Below are 18,631 nucleotides of genomic sequence, written 5' to 3'. Positions count from 1 at the left end.
TCCTGGGTGCTGTCAGGCCTGCCACATGCTTCTTAGATCCATGTCCCTCATGGTTGGTGAAAACCAGTTGTGAGGGAATCTGGGGCCCTCTGATGGCCCTTATTAACCTGTCCCTGGATTTGGGGTTCTACCCAGAGGGTCTGAAAGAGGCTGTGGCAATACTGCTCTTGAAAAAAATAATTCTCTGGATCCTTTGGATCCACAGAATTACTGCTCAGTTTTAAATCTGTTGTTTCTGGGCAAGGTAATTGAGAGAGTGGTAACCAAGCAACTCCAATTTTCCTGGATGACACACTGGCACTTGATCCATTCGAGTCCAGTTTCTGCCCTGGCCATGGGACAGAGATGGTGTTGGTCACCTTCACAGATGATCTCTGTAGGAAACTGGATCAAGGCATGTTGGTGCTGCTGTTTTTGTTAGATCTTACAACAATGTTTGACACGGTCGACCATGACCTGTTGACACACCGCCTCACTGACATAGGAGTTCGTGGGGTAGTCCTACAGCGGCTCACCTCATTTCTCCGAGGTCAGGGACAGAGGATAGTGCTGGGGGAAGGGTGCCAACTGGGTTCCCCTTAACATGTGGGATTCCTCAGGGGGCAGTCCTCTCCCCAATGTTGTTTAACATCTACATGCACCCCCTCGCCCAGTTGGCATGGAGTTTGGGGCTGGGATGTCACCACTATGCTGATGACACCCAGCTGTATCTGTTGATGGGTGGCCTCTTGAACACCGCCCCACAAAATCTGGCTGAGGGGCTGGAGGTCATGGTGGAATGGCTGTGGAAGAACAGGCTGAAACGGAATCCGACCAAGACGGAGGTTCTGTGGCTAGGTGGAGGGGCTTCAGGATTGGGGTCCCAACTTCCCACTCTTGACGGCACGTCTCTAATACTGGGGGGAAGTCGTCAAGAGTTTGGGCATGGTCTTGGATACTTCCTTATCTGTGGAAGCCCAGATCACAAATGTTGCCAAGCTGGCGTTTTACCCGCTGCGCCAGGCAAGGTAACTGGCCCCTTTCTTTTCTCGCCCTGACCTAGTCACAGTAATCCATGCAATGGTCACCTCCAGACTGGGTCACCTCATGTTATGCTGGCCTGCCGTTGAGATTGATCCAAAAACTCCATCTGGTCCAGTGCAGGTCCTGATGGGAACACCACAGGCCGCCCACATTCAACTTGTGCTGTGTCAGCTGCACTGGCTCCCAGTGGAGTACCGGCTTAGGTTCAAGGTTCTGGTACTGACATTTAAGGCCACGAGGGGTCTGGGACTCGCATATCTATGGGACCGTCTCCTCTGGTATGTTCCCAATAGAGCTTTATGCTCTGCTGAGAACAACTTAGTGGTGAGTTAACCAAAGTTGTGCTATGTTATGCTCTGTAGGCGGATTTATTGACTTGGTGACATTTTTAGTTGTGCTAAATGACTGATCTGAAGGCTAAAACACTAAAATGAACTATATTGTATTGAATTTCTGGTGGTGAAACCTTGGAATGCTGATTGGATGAACTGCCACAATGATGCAGAATGTTGCTCAGAGAGCTAAAGTGTTTGTGGTGAAAGGGTAAGTGGTCCATTTGGCTGTGATTAAAATATCTCTCACAGGCTGAAGACTGGGAAGAGTTCCCAGGATGTTGGGAAGTAGAAAGTCAAAGACCTAGAGTTAGAGGGCCTAAAGGAAGACTATGGAGTAAACACGGTGTGGAACAGGATAATCCACAAGTAGTAACAACTACAAAGAATAAAGCCTCTTGAATATTCCAGAAGGATAATAGCAAGCAGTGACATAGGAGGTGCTATTGTCACAAGAAAAGAAAAAGGTTTCAGTTTTGTTTTTGCATGTGGGTGGGTATTCTGTTTGTAATAATTGTTTGGATACACTATATTTTTAATATGCTAGTTGTGATAATTTCATGCCAAGTAAAAATGTCCATAGTAATATTTTATGTTCCTAAAGTAACAGAATGACTTTAAGTCTGGAAAAGAAAAAAGAAGTGCTGATGTAGCATTGTTTTCAGTTTTCCCGAAAATTTCTGTTTTTTCAAAACAAAAAAAAACCACGAGTTTTTTCCCCAAGCTTCAACATTTCTGGAAATTTTACATCTTGAGTGTAATACTCTCTGAGGGGTGTATCAGGAGAGGCATTGGGTCCCAGACTGTTAAGGACCTTAAATATAAGCACCAAACCTTTGAACCTGATCTGGTGATCAACTGGTAACCAGTGCAGCTCACATAGCACAGGTCAAATTTGTGCCTTTAGTGGGGTCCCTGTAAGGATCTGCACCACTGCATTCTGGACCAGCTGAAGTTTCCGGGTCAGTCTCAAGGGTAGGCCCACGTAGAGTGAGTTGCAGTAGTCCAGTCTGGAGGTGACCATTGCTTGGATTACTGGGGCTCTGACCTGGCATAGCAGAAAGAATGCCAGTCTGGCAGCTTTTATGGTCTGGGCATCCATTGATATGGAGGCATCCAGAATCACACCCAAGCTCTTGACAGTTGGTGCTGGTGTTAAGGGAACACCGTCAAGAGCTTGGAGTTGGCACCCCAAACGTGAAGCCTACCCACAGAACCTCCATCTTAGCTGGATTCAATCTCAGCCGACTCTGTTTTAACCATCCCATCACGGCCTCCAGTCTCTCAGCCAAGACAGCTGAGGTAGTGTCCGGTTGGCCACCTATCAACAGATATAGTTGGGTGTCATCAGCATACTGATGACACCCCAGCCCAAAGCACTGCACCAGTTGGTCAAGGGGGTGCATGTAGATGTTAAACAACATCAGGGAGAGGAAGTCTCCGCCGCATGACTTGGCTTTGGGTGTGTGTGTGTGTTCGTCTGCAGCAAGGGCACAGGCAGGATACGGCAAGCCAACAAGAGGGGGTGTTGCCTAGCATGAAAAGGGGAGAGGAATCCACCGGCCATCTGCCAATGGGATGTCCCCGTCTTTCCCCCACTCCCCCAAATTTATCAACCAATCAAAATTTTATAGTTATGCCCGTGCCCTGATGTGTAAGAAATGAGAGGATAGGCACCGGCTGTGTCTCCAGTGGAAGGACATTTCAGAGATGGGGGACACCATTGAGAAAGCCTTGTCTCTAGTTGCTATTTGCTTCATCTCTTTAGGCAGGCAGGGCACGAAGTCAGTCTTGAGATTAGGATCTTAAGAGGGGAAAGGTTCACCAGTTCATCATTGATCCCAATTAGAGTTTCAGGACAGATGATGGCATCTTGTGATCCTGACTTTAGCAAGGCTGAAGAGCAAAGCGGTCTCTATTCCAAACAAACTTGCAACCAGGCAAATGAATGAGTCATTATTAAGAAAGGTAAGCCCGTGGCATCCCAACACTATGTCAGTTGTAACAAAAGTGACCTCCACATGAAAGCAGTCCCTGCTGTGTTCTCATTGCAATGGAGTGTCCATGTGGGGTATCTCCTCACACCTACCATTCCCTTCTGCCACGAGCAGGCTTTTTAACCAGCTGTTTCTTGAATCAATAGAAGGTTTATCTCTGTAGTGTTTGTCACTGATGATTTTTTTTAAAGCTACCAAACCTCCTGGGGAATGGTGAGTATGAGGGGGTTGGGAGATGGGGAAATAGCGCCAGATCTGTCAAAAACTCAGGGTTGAAGCAACCAACCTACCTGCCGCAGGTAACTAGTCTCGTTTGTTTTTGCACCCACTAAACACAGTGTGTATGTAATTTTCTCTCTCCCTTTTAAACAGATTTTCTCCCCCTTGAGCTTTCTTTGGGAAAATTTAAGACGATCTTGCTGAACAGAACCATTCCAACAGAAACAGTGTTGAGAAATATTGCCAGCAATGTGACAGTCGTTATCTTTCAGATCCACACCCATCAGAAGAATGTAACCATTTCCTTTGATAAGGTATTTCCAATACTGTTATTTGACATGAACTTAGTACCTGCAATGTCTGTGTCACTGCGTCAGACCCTGTTGACTGGCTTTGTAGCTGATTTCTTGTAATGCAGGCTCTGCTTCCACAGCTACTGTCTCCTTGCTATGACTGTTAACTGTTTCCACTCTAGATTTAGGACTTTACTAAAGAGGGCCCAGAGCACCCTCTCTGCTTCTAGGCAACTGCCTCTTTAGTTGTGGCGTGACCTGATACATGGCCAAATTGCAAGCATGAAGAACCCAGGCAAAGTGAAGGAGAAACGGTTTATTAAACAAATATTGTAGCCAATTAGTAAATAGGAAACAAGTTTTTAAAATGCGTTAGAATTACCACCAAGGAAGACACTGGCCAGAAATCAGCAAAGCACCCAAATGGAACTGCCTTTCTTGGCTTCTATTCCTATCTCAGTACCAGATCCAGTTAGGCCAAACTCATCCCACCGTGGGATGAAGGACTGACTCCCCCCAAAAGCCTCCTCACTGCTGCTCGGCTTCAGGGAGTGAACCCCCTCCTTCTCTGTGCAGGTGTGACAGGCCTTTTCTTATAACCAAGGGGAACTATAGAACCACTTATGATTCTGGAGAACTGTTTTGTTTAAAACTGTAAACCTTCCCCTCAATTACAAGGTGCTATTAGGGTATAGGGCTTCTGGACACCCACTGCTGATGAGCTGGCTGGCAGGAGGACTTACAGCAGCGGGGAGAGGCCTAGGCTGGCAGTATCCCTTCTGGCACGCACTGAAGTGACATCAGCACATTGCCGGAGGCTCTGGTGTTTTTTTGCCCAAATACCAGAGCATCCAGTGGCATGCTGATGTCCCTTCCAGCGCACCTAGGCCTCCTGCCACTGCCAGCTACCAAAAGGGACCTGGCAACCCCATTAGGGTAGCAAGTTTAAAGGCTTTGGGTTTGCTGCCATAAAGTATGTTAAGAAGATTTATTTATCTTGACGCTCCGCCGCAACCTCCCCGCCACAGTTGAAACAGTTAGCAAACTCGAGGCCCCTTGCGCGTCTTCGATTCCGGGTTTAGAGTGTTTTGACCAGCTCAGCCTGGAGGAAGTCAACAGATCGCTTGCATCTGTGCACCCAACCACGTGTGGCCTTGATCCATGCCCCTCCTGGCTCATTAAAGCGGGCCACGAGGGGTTTTGAGGTGCCTTGAGGGAGATTATTAACAAGTCCCTCGTGGAGGGGTGGTTCCCCGAGGCACTCACGGAAGCAATGGTCCGCCCTCTCCTGAAAAAAACAACTTTGGACCCGGCTGAATTGGCCAACTATCGGCCGGTGTCCAACTCGCCCTATTTGGGCAAACTGATAGAGAGGGCAGTGGCGACTCAGCTACAGAGCTTTCTGGATGACGCTTCTGTCCTTACCAGTGGAGGTCCAAAGGAACTGAGCAGGAGGGTCCAGCTTCAGGCATGTGCAGTTGCAGCCTGCTCCCTAGAGCACAGGAGGCTAGCTCTAGAATTTTCTTGGACACCCTTCCTGAAAATGTAATAGAAGCTGCCAGCAGTGTTAAATATTGGCTGCATCCAGGAGGATTAAAAACTGTTCCAATTGCTGTTAAGCTTGTTGTTGTTTATTATGTTTTGCTTTTACTGTTTTACTGTTTGTGTCTTGGCTTTCATTTTTTATCACGAAACAACGTGATCTTATTTCTCAAAGGTGAAGTTTGAAAGTAAAAATAGATTTCATTTTCCTTGTTATTACAACAACATTCACACACAGTACCATAAGGTTGCCCTTTGGGGCGGAATCACTAGATGCAAAACCTTGAATTATTCTTGGGAACAGGCACAATGCAGGCGTATGCATATTTACAAGGTTCATTTCAGGCTCCCCATCCCAAGTTTTCTCTGACAAGGAGGCCAAGTTCCTGGTTTAAAAAAAGGAAAAAGCTGGTGGTGGGGCATGGCTCTTGCAGTTCTGTTTGCTGGGCCCTCAAAGTGGCCACACAGACTCTTGCATCCACAGCCTCCAATGTTTCAGTTGCAATAGGCACGCACACGAATATATGGAAAAGGTTGACGTGTCCCTCTATAGACATTTATTTCTTCTGCTTCTCAGAAACCTTCTGCAAACAACTCAGGAACTGGTGTAGACCGAGGGTTGGTTTCTCTCCTTCGGCCTCAGCAGAATGTGTGTACCTGGTATTTGCGAGCTGTGGATGCTGATCAGGTGCCAAGCACGGCTGTGTCTCTCTCCTATACTGAAAAAGGTACATCTCCCTCATTCTCTTACACTTATATTGCGATGTTCTGTAATGCTGTCCTATCACTTTGGTGTAGAATAAAAATTTCAATTCTCCTGTTCTGCTCTGTTCTTAGTTCCACTAGTGTCTAGGCTTTACAGGGAAGTCAAATTGAGATATGGATATGTTTCATACTTGGAGTCAGACTGGAAGATATGCATGCTCTCTTCCTCCTCCCCTTCCATCATGTGCAGTTCAAAGGCTTCTGGATTTTTTTGACACATAGTTTTGTATTCTGAATTACCATAGCTTGTGGTGTGGGTCTAATGGCAAACTGGTTTGCCACAGAAGAAGATCTCTTTAGTGTTTGAGCTGCACGCAAGGCGGGAGGGGTTTCTCACCACATGGATTTGTTAAGCTTGTTGATGCATCAGTAAAGAATGGCTTGTCTCATGGCATGTGAATCACTCCACCATGTTCCATTTGGTCTTATTTATCCTTATATTTAAAGGTCTCTATGGCCGTGGCCCTCCACCTTGCTTTTCTGTCTATATTTCCTATTATTTCCTTGCTGATGGCTCTTATGTCCTTCAACTCTACCACCGTGCATTGGCCAAAAATCACCTGTGGGTTTAAAGGGCTCTGTACTTTTTGCACTGCTGGCCATCCGTGCCTGAAATTCCATGTCAGAGCTATTTGTGTTTCTTCTTATTGATAGTCTCTGGGAGCAAGCTCTGTCACCTGTGTTCCACCATCTCCAGGTTTATGTTCCAGTAGGTGATGGTTTACAAATTGAGAGCCAGTATCATGAATTCACCTTTCTTTTTCCCCTCTGAAGTGACTTCTTTTTCCCTTCCTGGCATTAACTGTTGTTTTTGTTTCTGCCTAGATCCAATCCCTGGTGGCTGTAATCTGGAGTTTGCCTTGGAAATTGATCCCAATATTTATTTAGAGTATAACTTAGCTGAGACGCACATTAAATTTGCCCCAGCAAATCTTGGATACCCCAGGTACTTGCAGCTAGCTCTCATTTGCAAAGAAGCTTTGTCTTGGGGGACATAATAAAAGTGGAGGGTCAAGAACTGTGGAGGCCCCTCAGTGAAATCCAACATCTGTAAAGCAAGTGAACTGAAAGCCCCTTGACCATCTTCCGGTCCAGTCTTGGATCGATTCAACTGACTCTCCCAGGAAGTTGACAAGACCCTGGCAGCTGTGAAGCCCACCACTTGCCTCCTGGATCTGTGTCCATCATGGCTTATTAAAGCCTGTGAAGACAGAATTCGGGCTCCTCTGGGAGAGATCATCAACCTGTCCCTGTCTTCAGGGACGTTCCCAGATTGCCTGAAGGAGGTATTGGTGCGACCGCTCTTGAAAAAGCCTTTGGACCCTACGGTCCTAGCCAATTACCACCTAGTATCAAACCTTCCGTTCCTGGGTAAGGAGGTTGAGAAAGCAGTGGCTGAGCAGATCCAGGTGTTCTTGGATGACTCCTCTATCTCAGATCCATTTCAGTATGGCTTCCGGGATGGAGATTGTGCTGGTAGCCCTTACGGATGATCTCTCGAGACATCTGGATTGAGGCGGGTCAGTGCTGCTATTGCTAATGGATCTGACAGCAGCGTTCAACACAGTTGATCACTACCTTTTGACCCACCACCTCACCAATATGGGGATTTGGGGGAAGGATTTATTGTGGCTGTCCTCATTCCTCCATGGACAGGGACAAAGGGTGGCACTTGGGGAGAGGGTTTCACCATGTTACCCTGTGGTATGCAGCATCCCGCAAGGGGTGATCCTCTCCCCGATGTTACTGATATGTGCCCCCTCGCCTGGTTAATCTGGGGAGTTGGACTGGGCTGTCATCAGTATGCTGATGACACCTAGCTGCATCTGTTAATGGACGGTCAGCCAGAATCTGCTCCAGATAATCTGGCCAGGGCTTTGAAGGCTGTGGCTGAGTGGTTAAAATTGAGCGGTCTGAAACTAAATCCAGCTAAGATGGTGGTCCTGTTCCTGAGCTGTGGAGGAATAGGGTCAGGAATCTGACTCCCAACCCTTGGTGGGGCATCATTGATGCCTTCTCCATCGGTGAGGAGTCTGGGAGTGGCTCTGGATACCTCACTTTCCATGGAGGCCCAGGTCACCGATGTTGCCAGGTCAGCCTTTTATCATCTTAGACTGGTCAGGCAACTAGTTCCCTACCTCTCCTCATGTGAATTGGCGACAGTGATCCATGCAATGGTCACTTCCAGAATTGATGAATGTAACTCACTCTATATGGGCCTACCCTTGAACCTGATCCAGAAACTTCAGCTAGTACAAAATGCAGTGGTGTGCCTACTGATTGGGATGCCTGTGTGGGCGCATATCCAGCCAATGATGTGCCAACTGCATTGGCTGCCGGTTGAATACCGGGTCAGGTTCAAGGTTATGGTGTTAACCATTAAGATTCTTTACAGCCAGGGACCAACATACCTATGGGACCATCTCTCCCCATATATGCCCCACAGAGCCTTGCGCTCCACTGACCAGCTCTGCATTGTAGTTCCTGGCCCAAAAGACATCCGTCTTGCCTCAACCAGGGCCAGGGCTTTTTTTGACCCTGGCCCCAGGCTGGTGGAACATGCTCCCAACTGAGGTCAGGGCTCTGTGGGATTTGTTGGAATTCCACAGGGCCTGTAAAACGGAGCTGTCCCTTCAGGCCTTTGGTTGAGGCAGCGGATGTCAAATAACATCAGCCTCCCCTGCTCTGGCTGCCCATGGCATTTTCATATTATTGGTGCAAAGAATGATTGACACAATCTATCCTGATCCATTGCCCTTCTAGCATGGGGCTAGTGTGCATTGAAAGACACCAACCGCCGAATTGTTGGCTGGGAAACTGTGACTTTAGGTTAAATAGATTATCTCTTTAAAATTTATTTATTTGTATTTTGAATGGCCTAATCCCCACAACCGTGGGGCTCTAGGTGATGTACAAATTTAAAAACAATAGAACCATCATAAGAACATATAATTCATTAATTAAAAACAAATGGTGAAATTTTGTGGTTCCCTTCCATTTCTGGCCTGTGGGGGCTTCATGGGCATGGGGGGAGGAGTAGAACTTTCAGGGGATAGGGGTTCAGGAAGGGTGCCAGCCATGATGTAAGCTGTTGCTGTCCTCAACCAAATGCCGGAACATCTCTGCCTTACAGCCCCTGCGGAATTGCATAAGATCCCGCAGGGCCCTGGATGTTGTTTGGCAAAGATGTCTCTAGGACCAGGGACCATCAGCAAGTTGTTCTTTGAAGAGCGGAGCGCTCTCCTGGCGGTGTACTGGAGGAGGTGGTTCCACAGATACCTTAGTCCCTGACCACTCAAAGCCTTAAAGGTCAAAACCAAGACCTTGAACTTGACCCAGTGCTCCACTGGAAGCCAGTGCCGCTGGTGCAAGACAGATTGAATAAGTGCAGTCCATGGTGTTCCTGTCAGGACTCATGCTGCTGTGTTCTGGGTCAGTCTCAAAGATATGCCAGCATAAAGCGAGTTACATTAGTCTAGCCTGGAGGTGACCATCGCGTGGATTATTGTGGCAAAGTTGGTGTGTGATAGGAAAAGGGCCAGCTGCTGGGCTTGGTGTAGATGGAAAAATGCCACCCTGGCTGTATGTGTGACCTGGGCCTCCATGTTAAGAGAGGCATCCAGGATCACACCTAAGCTCTTGACGGACAGTGTCAGTGGCGCTCTGTCAAGAGCAGGTAAGCTGAGCCTGAACCCCGATGCTCCTCCCCCTAGCCTCAGAACCTCCATCTTAGTTGGATTCAGTTTCAACCTGCTCTTTTTTTAACCATCCCACCTATGGCCAGATTTTAACCATCCAAACCTATGGCCAAATTTTGTGGGACGGCATCCAGGTGGCCATCTAAAAGCAGATACAGCTGGGTGTCAACAGCATATTGGTGACACCCAGGCCTGAAACTCTGTGCCAGCTGGGTGAGGGGGCTTGTATAGATGTTAAATAACATTGGGGAGAGAAGTGCCCCCTGAGGGACCCCACATTCCCGGGGGTTAGATAGACACTCTCTCTCCTAGCACCACCCTCTGTCCTCAACTGTTATTTGTATGATGTTGATTACTTGATGTTTTTAGAATTGTCTGTTGTTTTATGGTATGATGTGAGCTGCCCTGAGTTCACTTGCAGGATACAAACCACAGATAAGTAAATAAATAAAAATAAAGGCTATTATGTATCCCTTTCCCACATAGCCAAGTAAGGGACAAAACAAAGATGTGGAGACTAGATATTTAGATTTCCAGGATTTCTGTTAGTCTTTAAAAACCCGCTGGACTTCTGCAGGATTTCTGAAGTTATGGGGAGGATGTTGAAATTTTGGGAAAAACTAAAGCATATGAAAACTTGCTTATCAGATCTAAGCTTATTTTATCTGCGTTAAAAACATTGGATGTATAACATTTTCCTATTTTTTCAATGATATTATGAAAATTTGTTTTTATAAGAAAAATAGTGAATGTTCCCTTACTAGGGAGAGCAGCAAACCACTGTACTTTTGTGCTGCCTTGGCATACATATCAGGAGTAAGAAAAATAATTCTTGGAAATCTTAAATTTTGTAGTAAATAGGAATGTATAATTTGGACCAAACCAGTCTCATACAGACTAAGCATATTTAGGTATCTAATTTAACTTTACCCGCCTTGAGCCAGTTCGTCTGGCAGGGCGGGATAGAAATTGAAATAAAATTAAAAAAATAAATAAAATAAACTTTAATAATTAAATTTTCCAATGGTATATTATCATGCAAAATGTGACAAATTAACTATGGACAGAATTAGCCACATTTAAAGAATATGGAAATGCTATGTTGTCTACAGCATATACAGGAATGGATATGTAATGCTTTAGATTGTTTTATACAAGTCTTTGTACTACGCACGTTGGGATTAAAATCTAAAGCATTTTCTCATTCCAATAGAAAATGTTTTGTCGTAACAAAGAAACTTTTCTTTTGGGGGTAGGGACAATGTTTTTTTCTAAATTTTTCAAGGCTTTTGGGCCTCTACTTTCCACTTATTGCAAGCAGAACTTTGACAGAATTACTTGCTGATGAGGTATTAAAATATCTGCAGCAGCTAAGACATCCAGCTTCTTTAATGTTATGTCATGACTTTCAAGATGTATTTCATGTGATTCATTTGGGTGGTTTTCCAGTGTTGTATTGGGGGGGGGGGCTAGAGGGAACAACAGTAACTAATGCTAAGCAGCTTCAGAACATTGAATCAATGTTTAAATATCAGGTTACTGCTGTTTAAGTAAATATTCTGCAATCTTCCAGAGGAGCAAACCCACCCTCTTGTGATTCTGGGACTGGCCAAGACACAAGGTGGAGACTGCACTATGACATCTATCAGTATTTCCTACCAGAGAACGATCTGTCCGAAGCTGCTTTTGTGAGCCATATGAGGAAGATGTCTGAGGTACAAGACGTTGTAGCAAATGGCATCAGAGTAAGTAGTGTGGTTTTGCCTTGTATAGAGGGGAATACAGTATCTGCTATCTAAAATCCCTTTAACTGAAGATGGTGGGGAATGTCAAAATCAACATTCATAGCTCTTACATTCCAGGTTCCTATGCAGTATTGTTCTTTGCAGCATCGGACTTTCCTTTCACCATCAGACACATCCACAGCTGAGCGTCCTTTTGCCTTTTGCCCAGCCGCTTCACTCTTTCTGGGGTTACTTGTACTTTACCTCTGCTCTTCCCCAGTAGCATATTGGACACCTTCCGACCTGAGGGGCTCATCTTCCGGCGTCATATCTTGTAGCCTTTTGTTACAATCCACGGGGTTTTCTTGGCAAAGATACTGGAATGGGTTGCCATTTCCTTCTCCAGGGGATCACATTTTGTCTGAGTTCTCTGCTGTGGCCTATGTGTCCTGGGTGGCCCTCCACGGCATAGCCCACAGCCTCATCGAACCACGCAAGCCTGCTCGCCACGTCAAGGCAGTGATCCATGAGGGAGCCATGCCTGCTACCCCTCTGCGTATCACATCTAATCCAATCATGCCTGCTATTGTCATTTGGCATCTGAAATCACTCTACTCTTCAAGACATAAGGACAGATGGACCCAGATTCTAGCTGTATCTGAAGAAGTGAGCAGCAACTCACTGTCATGGGTCAGCCTGAGCCTAGCATGGCTGAAGACTTCTCAGGATTGGGGTACTGCATGCAGCCAGCCCAGGACCAGGGAGGTTAATGAGCCAGAAGTGCAGGAATCTCCAGTAGCTGACCCTGTGCTACCACACTCAGCTCTGAAGCAGCCGAGGAACCACAGCTGCCTGTAAGCAGCTCATCGGACTCTGTTGAACGGTATAGGCAGAGGCTCCGGCAAGAACTAAAGGCACGTAGACAGAGTGCTCGGCTCTTGGCTCGGCGTCAGCTGTTTGCTGATGACAGCTCTGAGTGACTGCAGAAGCACTTCCAAGCAGATGTCGATTGTCCCATGTATGCTGCTCTTGTTCCTTGAAGGACAGGATTCAAATATGATGGTACACAGCAGAACTATATCAGTTTTGAAATGGCTGACTTTTCCTCGATTCCCTTTCTTGTGTTCAGGTGAAACTAAAAAAACCCAGATGCTTGTTTTCCAACTGGAATGTGGGGAAAGATGGAGGGGACTAGACATGGTTGCTAACAACTGATGGACCCATTGCTTTTTTGTTTTCCTCTCCAGATGATGACCTTAAGTAGTGAAGACAAAACGGACCTGTACTTCTCATCACTCCCTGGACAAGGAGTGATTTACAATGTCATAGTGAGGGATCCACTGTGGAACACATCTGCAGCATATGTACCTATTCACACATATGCCTGTAACCTGAATGCTGTAGTTGATAACTGCTCCTCTCTTAGTAAGTCAACATAATGGATATAAGAGAACACAGCTTTCAAGGTGATAGAGTTTTTGCCAAATCCTGTGGGAAGATGGATGTCTTACCTGGTTCCCTCCTTGCACCTGTTCTTTATAAATGAGATTCTGACTTAATAGGTTGGGAGTCAAAGCTAGCTCTGGGAGTACAGAAACTGGCATGGTTGTGCGGTCCTCCCACTCCCCATTGCCAGACCAGTATGTTACCCAGATCACCAATACACGTGCAGTCCCCGTAGCTAGCAAAAGTATCCTTCTGTTAGCAAAGAGGAAATGTGTATTGTGGGGTATTAATTGCTGAGATTATAACCGGTATATGTGGGGATTGAGATACAGACCAACACTCAAAACAAATGAAGGGGAGTAAGCATTTTAAATAAGAAAATAAGTTTATTAAGTTAACAGAAAGAGAACCGTGTTCAGGGGATATTTTGGGGGCATGCCCCCTCAGTTGTGAGCCATGCCCCACCACCCGCCCCAAATGGTGGGAATGCTGGCTGTGCTTGTTACAGGAGAAGGAGAGCTGGCCGGATGCGCTCTCCACTCTGCAGCAGAGAGCACATTCTGGCCAGCTTTTCTTCTCCCAGGCCTGCCGCCAGGCAGGGCAGCGAGTAGAAGGATCAGGCTGTAGTGTGCCTGCACCAGTGAGGAGTCATGGTGGCTGGGTCACATGGCTCCTCCCCTGGTTCAGGCACACTGAAGTCAAGGTCAGGGCTAGCAGCAGGCTCTCCCTGCCCACACAGACAGCCTTTCTCCTCATACAGCTCCAGCAATGCTGCAAAGGCAGTCTCTGCTGCATGACTTGGCTTCGGGGTGGGGGGGGATCCTTCCTCCATGGCAAGGGTGCAGGCAGGGGTGGCGAGCCAGCAAGAGGTGGAGTTGCCTAGCATGGAAAGGGGGGAGAGGAATCCACTGGCCAGCTGTCGATGGGATCTCTCCCCAACACCCCACCCCTGTCTCTCCCCAACACCTCGCCCAGTTTGTTGTTCAGACATAATGACTGATACTGTGGACATTGAGGAGGAGGGAGTGTGTGTGGGCCAGGGGATCCACAGACTTGCTCACTGAGTGGCAGATCATCGTTCCCCATTATGTACAAACAATGCCCTTTGGTCACGGAGTTCTCCAGTTGTATAATTGTGTCTGGATTGAAGTGGTGGCTGGCTGGCTGAAGTTGGCGCTCAATCATTCCTTGGAGGAAAACTGTCTCTGATAATTGCTTAGTGCCTCACTGTGAAGAGCCTGGACTCAGCCTACCTTTCTTTCCTTCTGCAGGAAGACTCTCCACCAAAGTCTTCTTTACCACGTTTGCCATCCTTAGCCTCTTTGTCTGTTTCTTTGGACACCGTTTCTGGAAAACAGGTATTTACAAGAGCGAGGCAACACTTCAATTGGAATCCTTTAGGGTAACTTAGCTTGTGTCCTCTATTGTAAAACCTGACAGCATTCTGACAGAGACACTTTTTGTCCCTAAAATCAAATATTACACATAGGGTTGCCAGCCCCAAGGTGGGAGTGGAGGATCCTCCGTTTTCTTGGGCTCCTGCCCGCCTCTGGCCAGGTAGCCAGCAGGGGGAAGCCGCACCGCCCAACAGCCATGACCTGGCGTAACATCCCAAACATGATGACATCACGCGGAAGTGAAGTCACGTCCAGGACATTGTGCGTGGCAGTATCGCCCCACCTGGAGAGCTCCCTTCCACCTCTGACTCCCCACTGGCAACCCCAATTACACATGCTTCATTCTTGCAATAGGAAGGGCCTGTTTTCAGTGAGTGTGGGGCGAAGCTTCTGTAAGCTTACTGACTTGGGCATGCCTATGAAGGGCAGGAAGAAAACTCAGAGCAACGACTTGTATAGAGACGGACAGTAACTTCTCATGGTGGGTAATACTGGTGTGGCCCTACACTGGGAAGGGTTCAGGGTTGCCAGCCCCCAGGTTTGGGGGCTCCAGTCCACCCCTGGAGTCTGCCCCAAATTCCATGATTTGGGAGCTCCAGTCTGCTCCTGGCCAGTGAGGGAAGCCCCACCCCAAGAGCAATCCCCCCCGCCAACCCCTCTCCTTCTCCTCCTGCCTGATTTAAAGGGCTTCAGCTGATTGACGGGGACCACATGGCCCGCTGACCAGCTGGAGGGCCCTTTAAATTTAGCTGGAGGGAGAGGGGCCATCACGGGCTGCACATGCGGCTTTCAAAAAAACACTTTAAAGGGTCTTTTTGCAAGCTGACTGTGCAGCTTAAGACTGCCCCTCTCCCTCCCTCCTGCCCCTCTCCCTCCAGTGGGCCACATGGTCCCCACCGATCAGCTGAAGCCCCTTTAAATTGGGCAGGAGGGGAGGGAGAGGGGTGGCCAGGTGGGTGGATGCTCTTGGGGCGGGGCTCGGGGGCATCCCCGCCCACTCCCAGAACCCACCCACCCCAGATCCCCCTGCCAGAGAGACGAGGAAACCTGGCAACCCTAGAAGGGTTGAACGATCAATTTCACCAACCCAGAATTGGACCAGAATTAGCTTCTGCAACAATAGTGGTTGACTGTAAGGAAGTATAGTGAAAGTAGCAAATCAGAGAGGGGGTGCGTCTGTTAGTGGAATGAATTCACAGGCTTAGCCCTGTAACTACTTAGATCCTATGCTCTGCCCCCATGTCTGTCTGAAGGACATGATGATACTCTTAGGGCTCCAAAGAAGTGGGGCTTTGTCCAGTTTGTGCCTTTTCCCCTCCTTTTCTTCAGTTCAGTTTCTTGGTTCTCTCCTCTTCCATTTTATCCGTATCCTTTCATCCTTTGAAGTAGTTAGGCTGGGGAATTGTGAGGATCCACAGTCATACCCTGAGCTTCATGGCCAAGCAGGGATTTGAACCGAGGCCTTCCCTCCTCTTAAGTACTAGTCTCACTGGCTCTCTTCCTGATGCACTGTTTTAATAAAGGCTTCTATTTTTCCCCTTAGATCTGTTCTTCATGGGCTTCATTTTCATGGCCTTCTTTTTCTTTATCACGATTACCAGAACAGCTGATCTCCCTTATGACGGTAAGAGAAGATGCATAGATGGTTCTGTCTGAAAATACTAGTTTCATGTCTCCAATTTGAAAATGTGTCTCTTTGGTAAAAAGACCTGGCCAGCTTAAGCCTGTCTCCTGTGCTGTTGCATCTCCATCTTGGCTTACTGAGCAACAGCAATTAAGGCGATCTTCCTGGGTAGCATTACACAAGGTCTGGGAGTATATCAGGTGTACAAAGTGGCCAAGATGGCTGGTGGAAAGTGCCATCAAGTTGCAGCTGACCTATGGTCACGCCATACAGTTTTCAAGGCAAGAGATGTTCAGAGGTGGTTTGCCATTGCCTGCCTTTGTGTAGCAACACTTGATTTCCTTGGTGGTCTCCCATTCAAGTACTAACTAGGGCCAACCCTGCTTAGCTTCTGAGATTTGACAAGACTGCCTAGGCCAGTCAGATCAGGCCAAGATTATTGGTTCATTAAGGTCATCACTGAGTCTCCTCCGTCAACACAAGATGCTGTTGGTGTTTTCACCAGGAGAAAATGAAACAAACCCTGTGCCCTGAGAGCTGATGACTGCTTTTAAATTATAGAATTGGAAATTCTAGCTCTTTATGCCTTGCCCTTGATGGCCCAGGCTAGACCAATCTCATCAGATCTCAGAAGCTAAGCAGGGTTGGCCCTGATTAGTACTTGGGTGGGAGACCACCAAGGTAGTCCAGGATGGCTATGCAGAGGCAGGCAATGGCAAACCACCCCCTGAACATCTCTTGCCTTGAGAACCCTCCAGGGTCACCATAAGCTGGCTGCAACTTGACAGCACTTTCTACCACCACCAGGTCTTTGTGAAAGTGCAGTTAGAATCGTGCTGCAGTGCTGAAGCTGTGCAGAATCCCCTTAAAAGAGCAAGTTTCTAGCCCAAATGCCTGCAGAGGTTTGCTTTCATTGTGTGGACAAGGCCTGCTGGAATCCCATTAGCCACGCTGGTGGTCGAGTAAGATTTCCAGGGGCTGGGAACAACTTCACGGCCCTGAACTGTGAGTAGCAAAAACTGGAATAAATTGTGCAAGAAAGTAACACTCACAGAGGTATATGATTCTACACCGAAGTTTCCAGTGTTAGGATCCTGCTTGACTAGTTAAGAAGGCCAGTTCTAAGTAAATAGAGCAGAACGAATTCTTGAATTTCTTAACTTCTAACAGTTTTTTCCTCCCTTTAAACCCTCAGTTTAAAGTTTTAAACCCTCAGGCCTCAAACCAGAGAGCCACATGACTCTCTGCATCCACTTGTGGACTCTGTTTTGGAATACAGATGATTTTAAAATAATTTCTTAAAGGGATAAGTTCCAGCACATGTGACTCCCATCACCTTTCCATTGAGCTTCAGGTAGTTCTGAAATATCTGGCTCCAGCTACACGTTAATGGCCTTTCTACTGTGCCAGTTCAGTGTGACTCTTTGTGGTTGGATCCTTTATTCAATGTGTTTCCCCAAGCACATGTAGAGCTGTGTTTGTTTTCAGAGAATTGTGATTTCTCTGTTCAACTCCTAACAGTTATATTTGTTATGCAATGTAATGTGAACTACTATACTGTATTCTTAAAAGAGGGCAAAATGCTGCTGATATTTGTTGTTGCTGCTGTTTGTAAACTGGCTATCTTCCTCTTGCTCCCTCCCCCACCCCCGCCAGTGGATCTTGGGCTTACAGCACTCGCCGGAGTTGTTGGTGGTCTTCTCTTGGTATTGTACTGGTGGCGATTTGGCATTGTGTACCTCTGTATGTTGGTTATAGGACTAGTGCTGGGCTTCCTTGTTGCAGCAACCGTGTTCTTCACTCCCTTGGGTAAGCCACACAGTATTGCTTCCTGTGACCTTGCTTTCATCCCCCGGAAAACATTGAATATTTCATGAAGCTTAGTATTTAGATAACTCCTTTCCCAGTTTCTGACTTCCACTCCTAAGGCTGCCTTTGGAATGCATGACAGACAGTAATGAAACACGGACTTGACAAGTGGGCACACATGGGTTCTTTGCTGTGCTCATGGGCTCCCCTTGTCCTCTAGCATGTGGTGTTGAATAGAACCCTTCCAGGTTTGGTGAAACTTCAGATAAATTTTGCAAACTAGAGGAACAAGGGGGATGCAATGTCCCCATACCTGTTTTAATTTGTTGTGACGTTGGAATACAAACTACACTTCAGACTTGAAAGATGCTGCCAGTTTCCCATGAGTAAAACAGAGGTTTGCAAATAACCCCATGTATAAAGTTAGCATTTAAGCAGAACGTTCTGTAAAACTAAACTGTCCTTTAAGTGCAGCTGAACTTCTGTAAAATAACTGGGCTGTGAATGTGGTCTAGAGGAATCTCTTGTAAGAAATTTCTCTTTCCAAGCATGCTTTTTAATTTTGGCTTTGCATAGACATATTGCCTTTGGTTCATGTTATGAATCCTTCCCCAGGTGACTACAAGGTTTTCCAGGATGATGCTGTGTTCTGGGTGACATTCTGTTGCCTTGCACTGATGGTTCCGGTTGTTTTTGTTGGCTGGCCCAGAGTTGTAAGTGGCATTTTTGTCTCAATGATTTTGCCTTAACTATTTGGGGGAG

General features: G+C 46.9%; 1 protein-coding gene across 1 annotated transcript in view; it reads left to right on the top strand.

Annotated features, from left to right (window-relative positions):
• Positions 1-18,631, top strand: part of TM7SF3 (transmembrane 7 superfamily member 3) — a 38,666-nt gene that overhangs the window by 7,557 nt on the left and 12,478 nt on the right. The window contains exons 2-10 of the mRNA XM_015429439.1: positions 3,725-3,885; positions 5,984-6,134; positions 6,997-7,117; positions 11,443-11,614; positions 12,841-13,018; positions 14,311-14,397; positions 15,980-16,060; positions 17,717-17,869; positions 18,485-18,582. Of these exons, the coding sequence (XP_015284925.1) occupies positions 3,725-3,885; positions 5,984-6,134; positions 6,997-7,117; positions 11,443-11,614; positions 12,841-13,018; positions 14,311-14,397; positions 15,980-16,060; positions 17,717-17,869; positions 18,485-18,582 (1,202 nt within the window). The remainder of the gene's footprint in view (positions 1-3,724; positions 3,886-5,983; positions 6,135-6,996; positions 7,118-11,442; positions 11,615-12,840; positions 13,019-14,310; positions 14,398-15,979; positions 16,061-17,716; positions 17,870-18,484; positions 18,583-18,631) is intronic.

This window comes from Gekko japonicus, unplaced genomic scaffold (assembly GCF_001447785.1).
Source record: "Gekko japonicus isolate JY-2015 unplaced genomic scaffold, Gekko_japonicus_V1.1 scaffold169, whole genome shotgun sequence".
Lineage (NCBI taxonomy): Eukaryota > Metazoa > Chordata > Lepidosauria > Squamata > Gekkonidae > Gekko > Gekko japonicus.
This window is presented reverse-complemented; position numbering and strand designations above follow the sequence as displayed.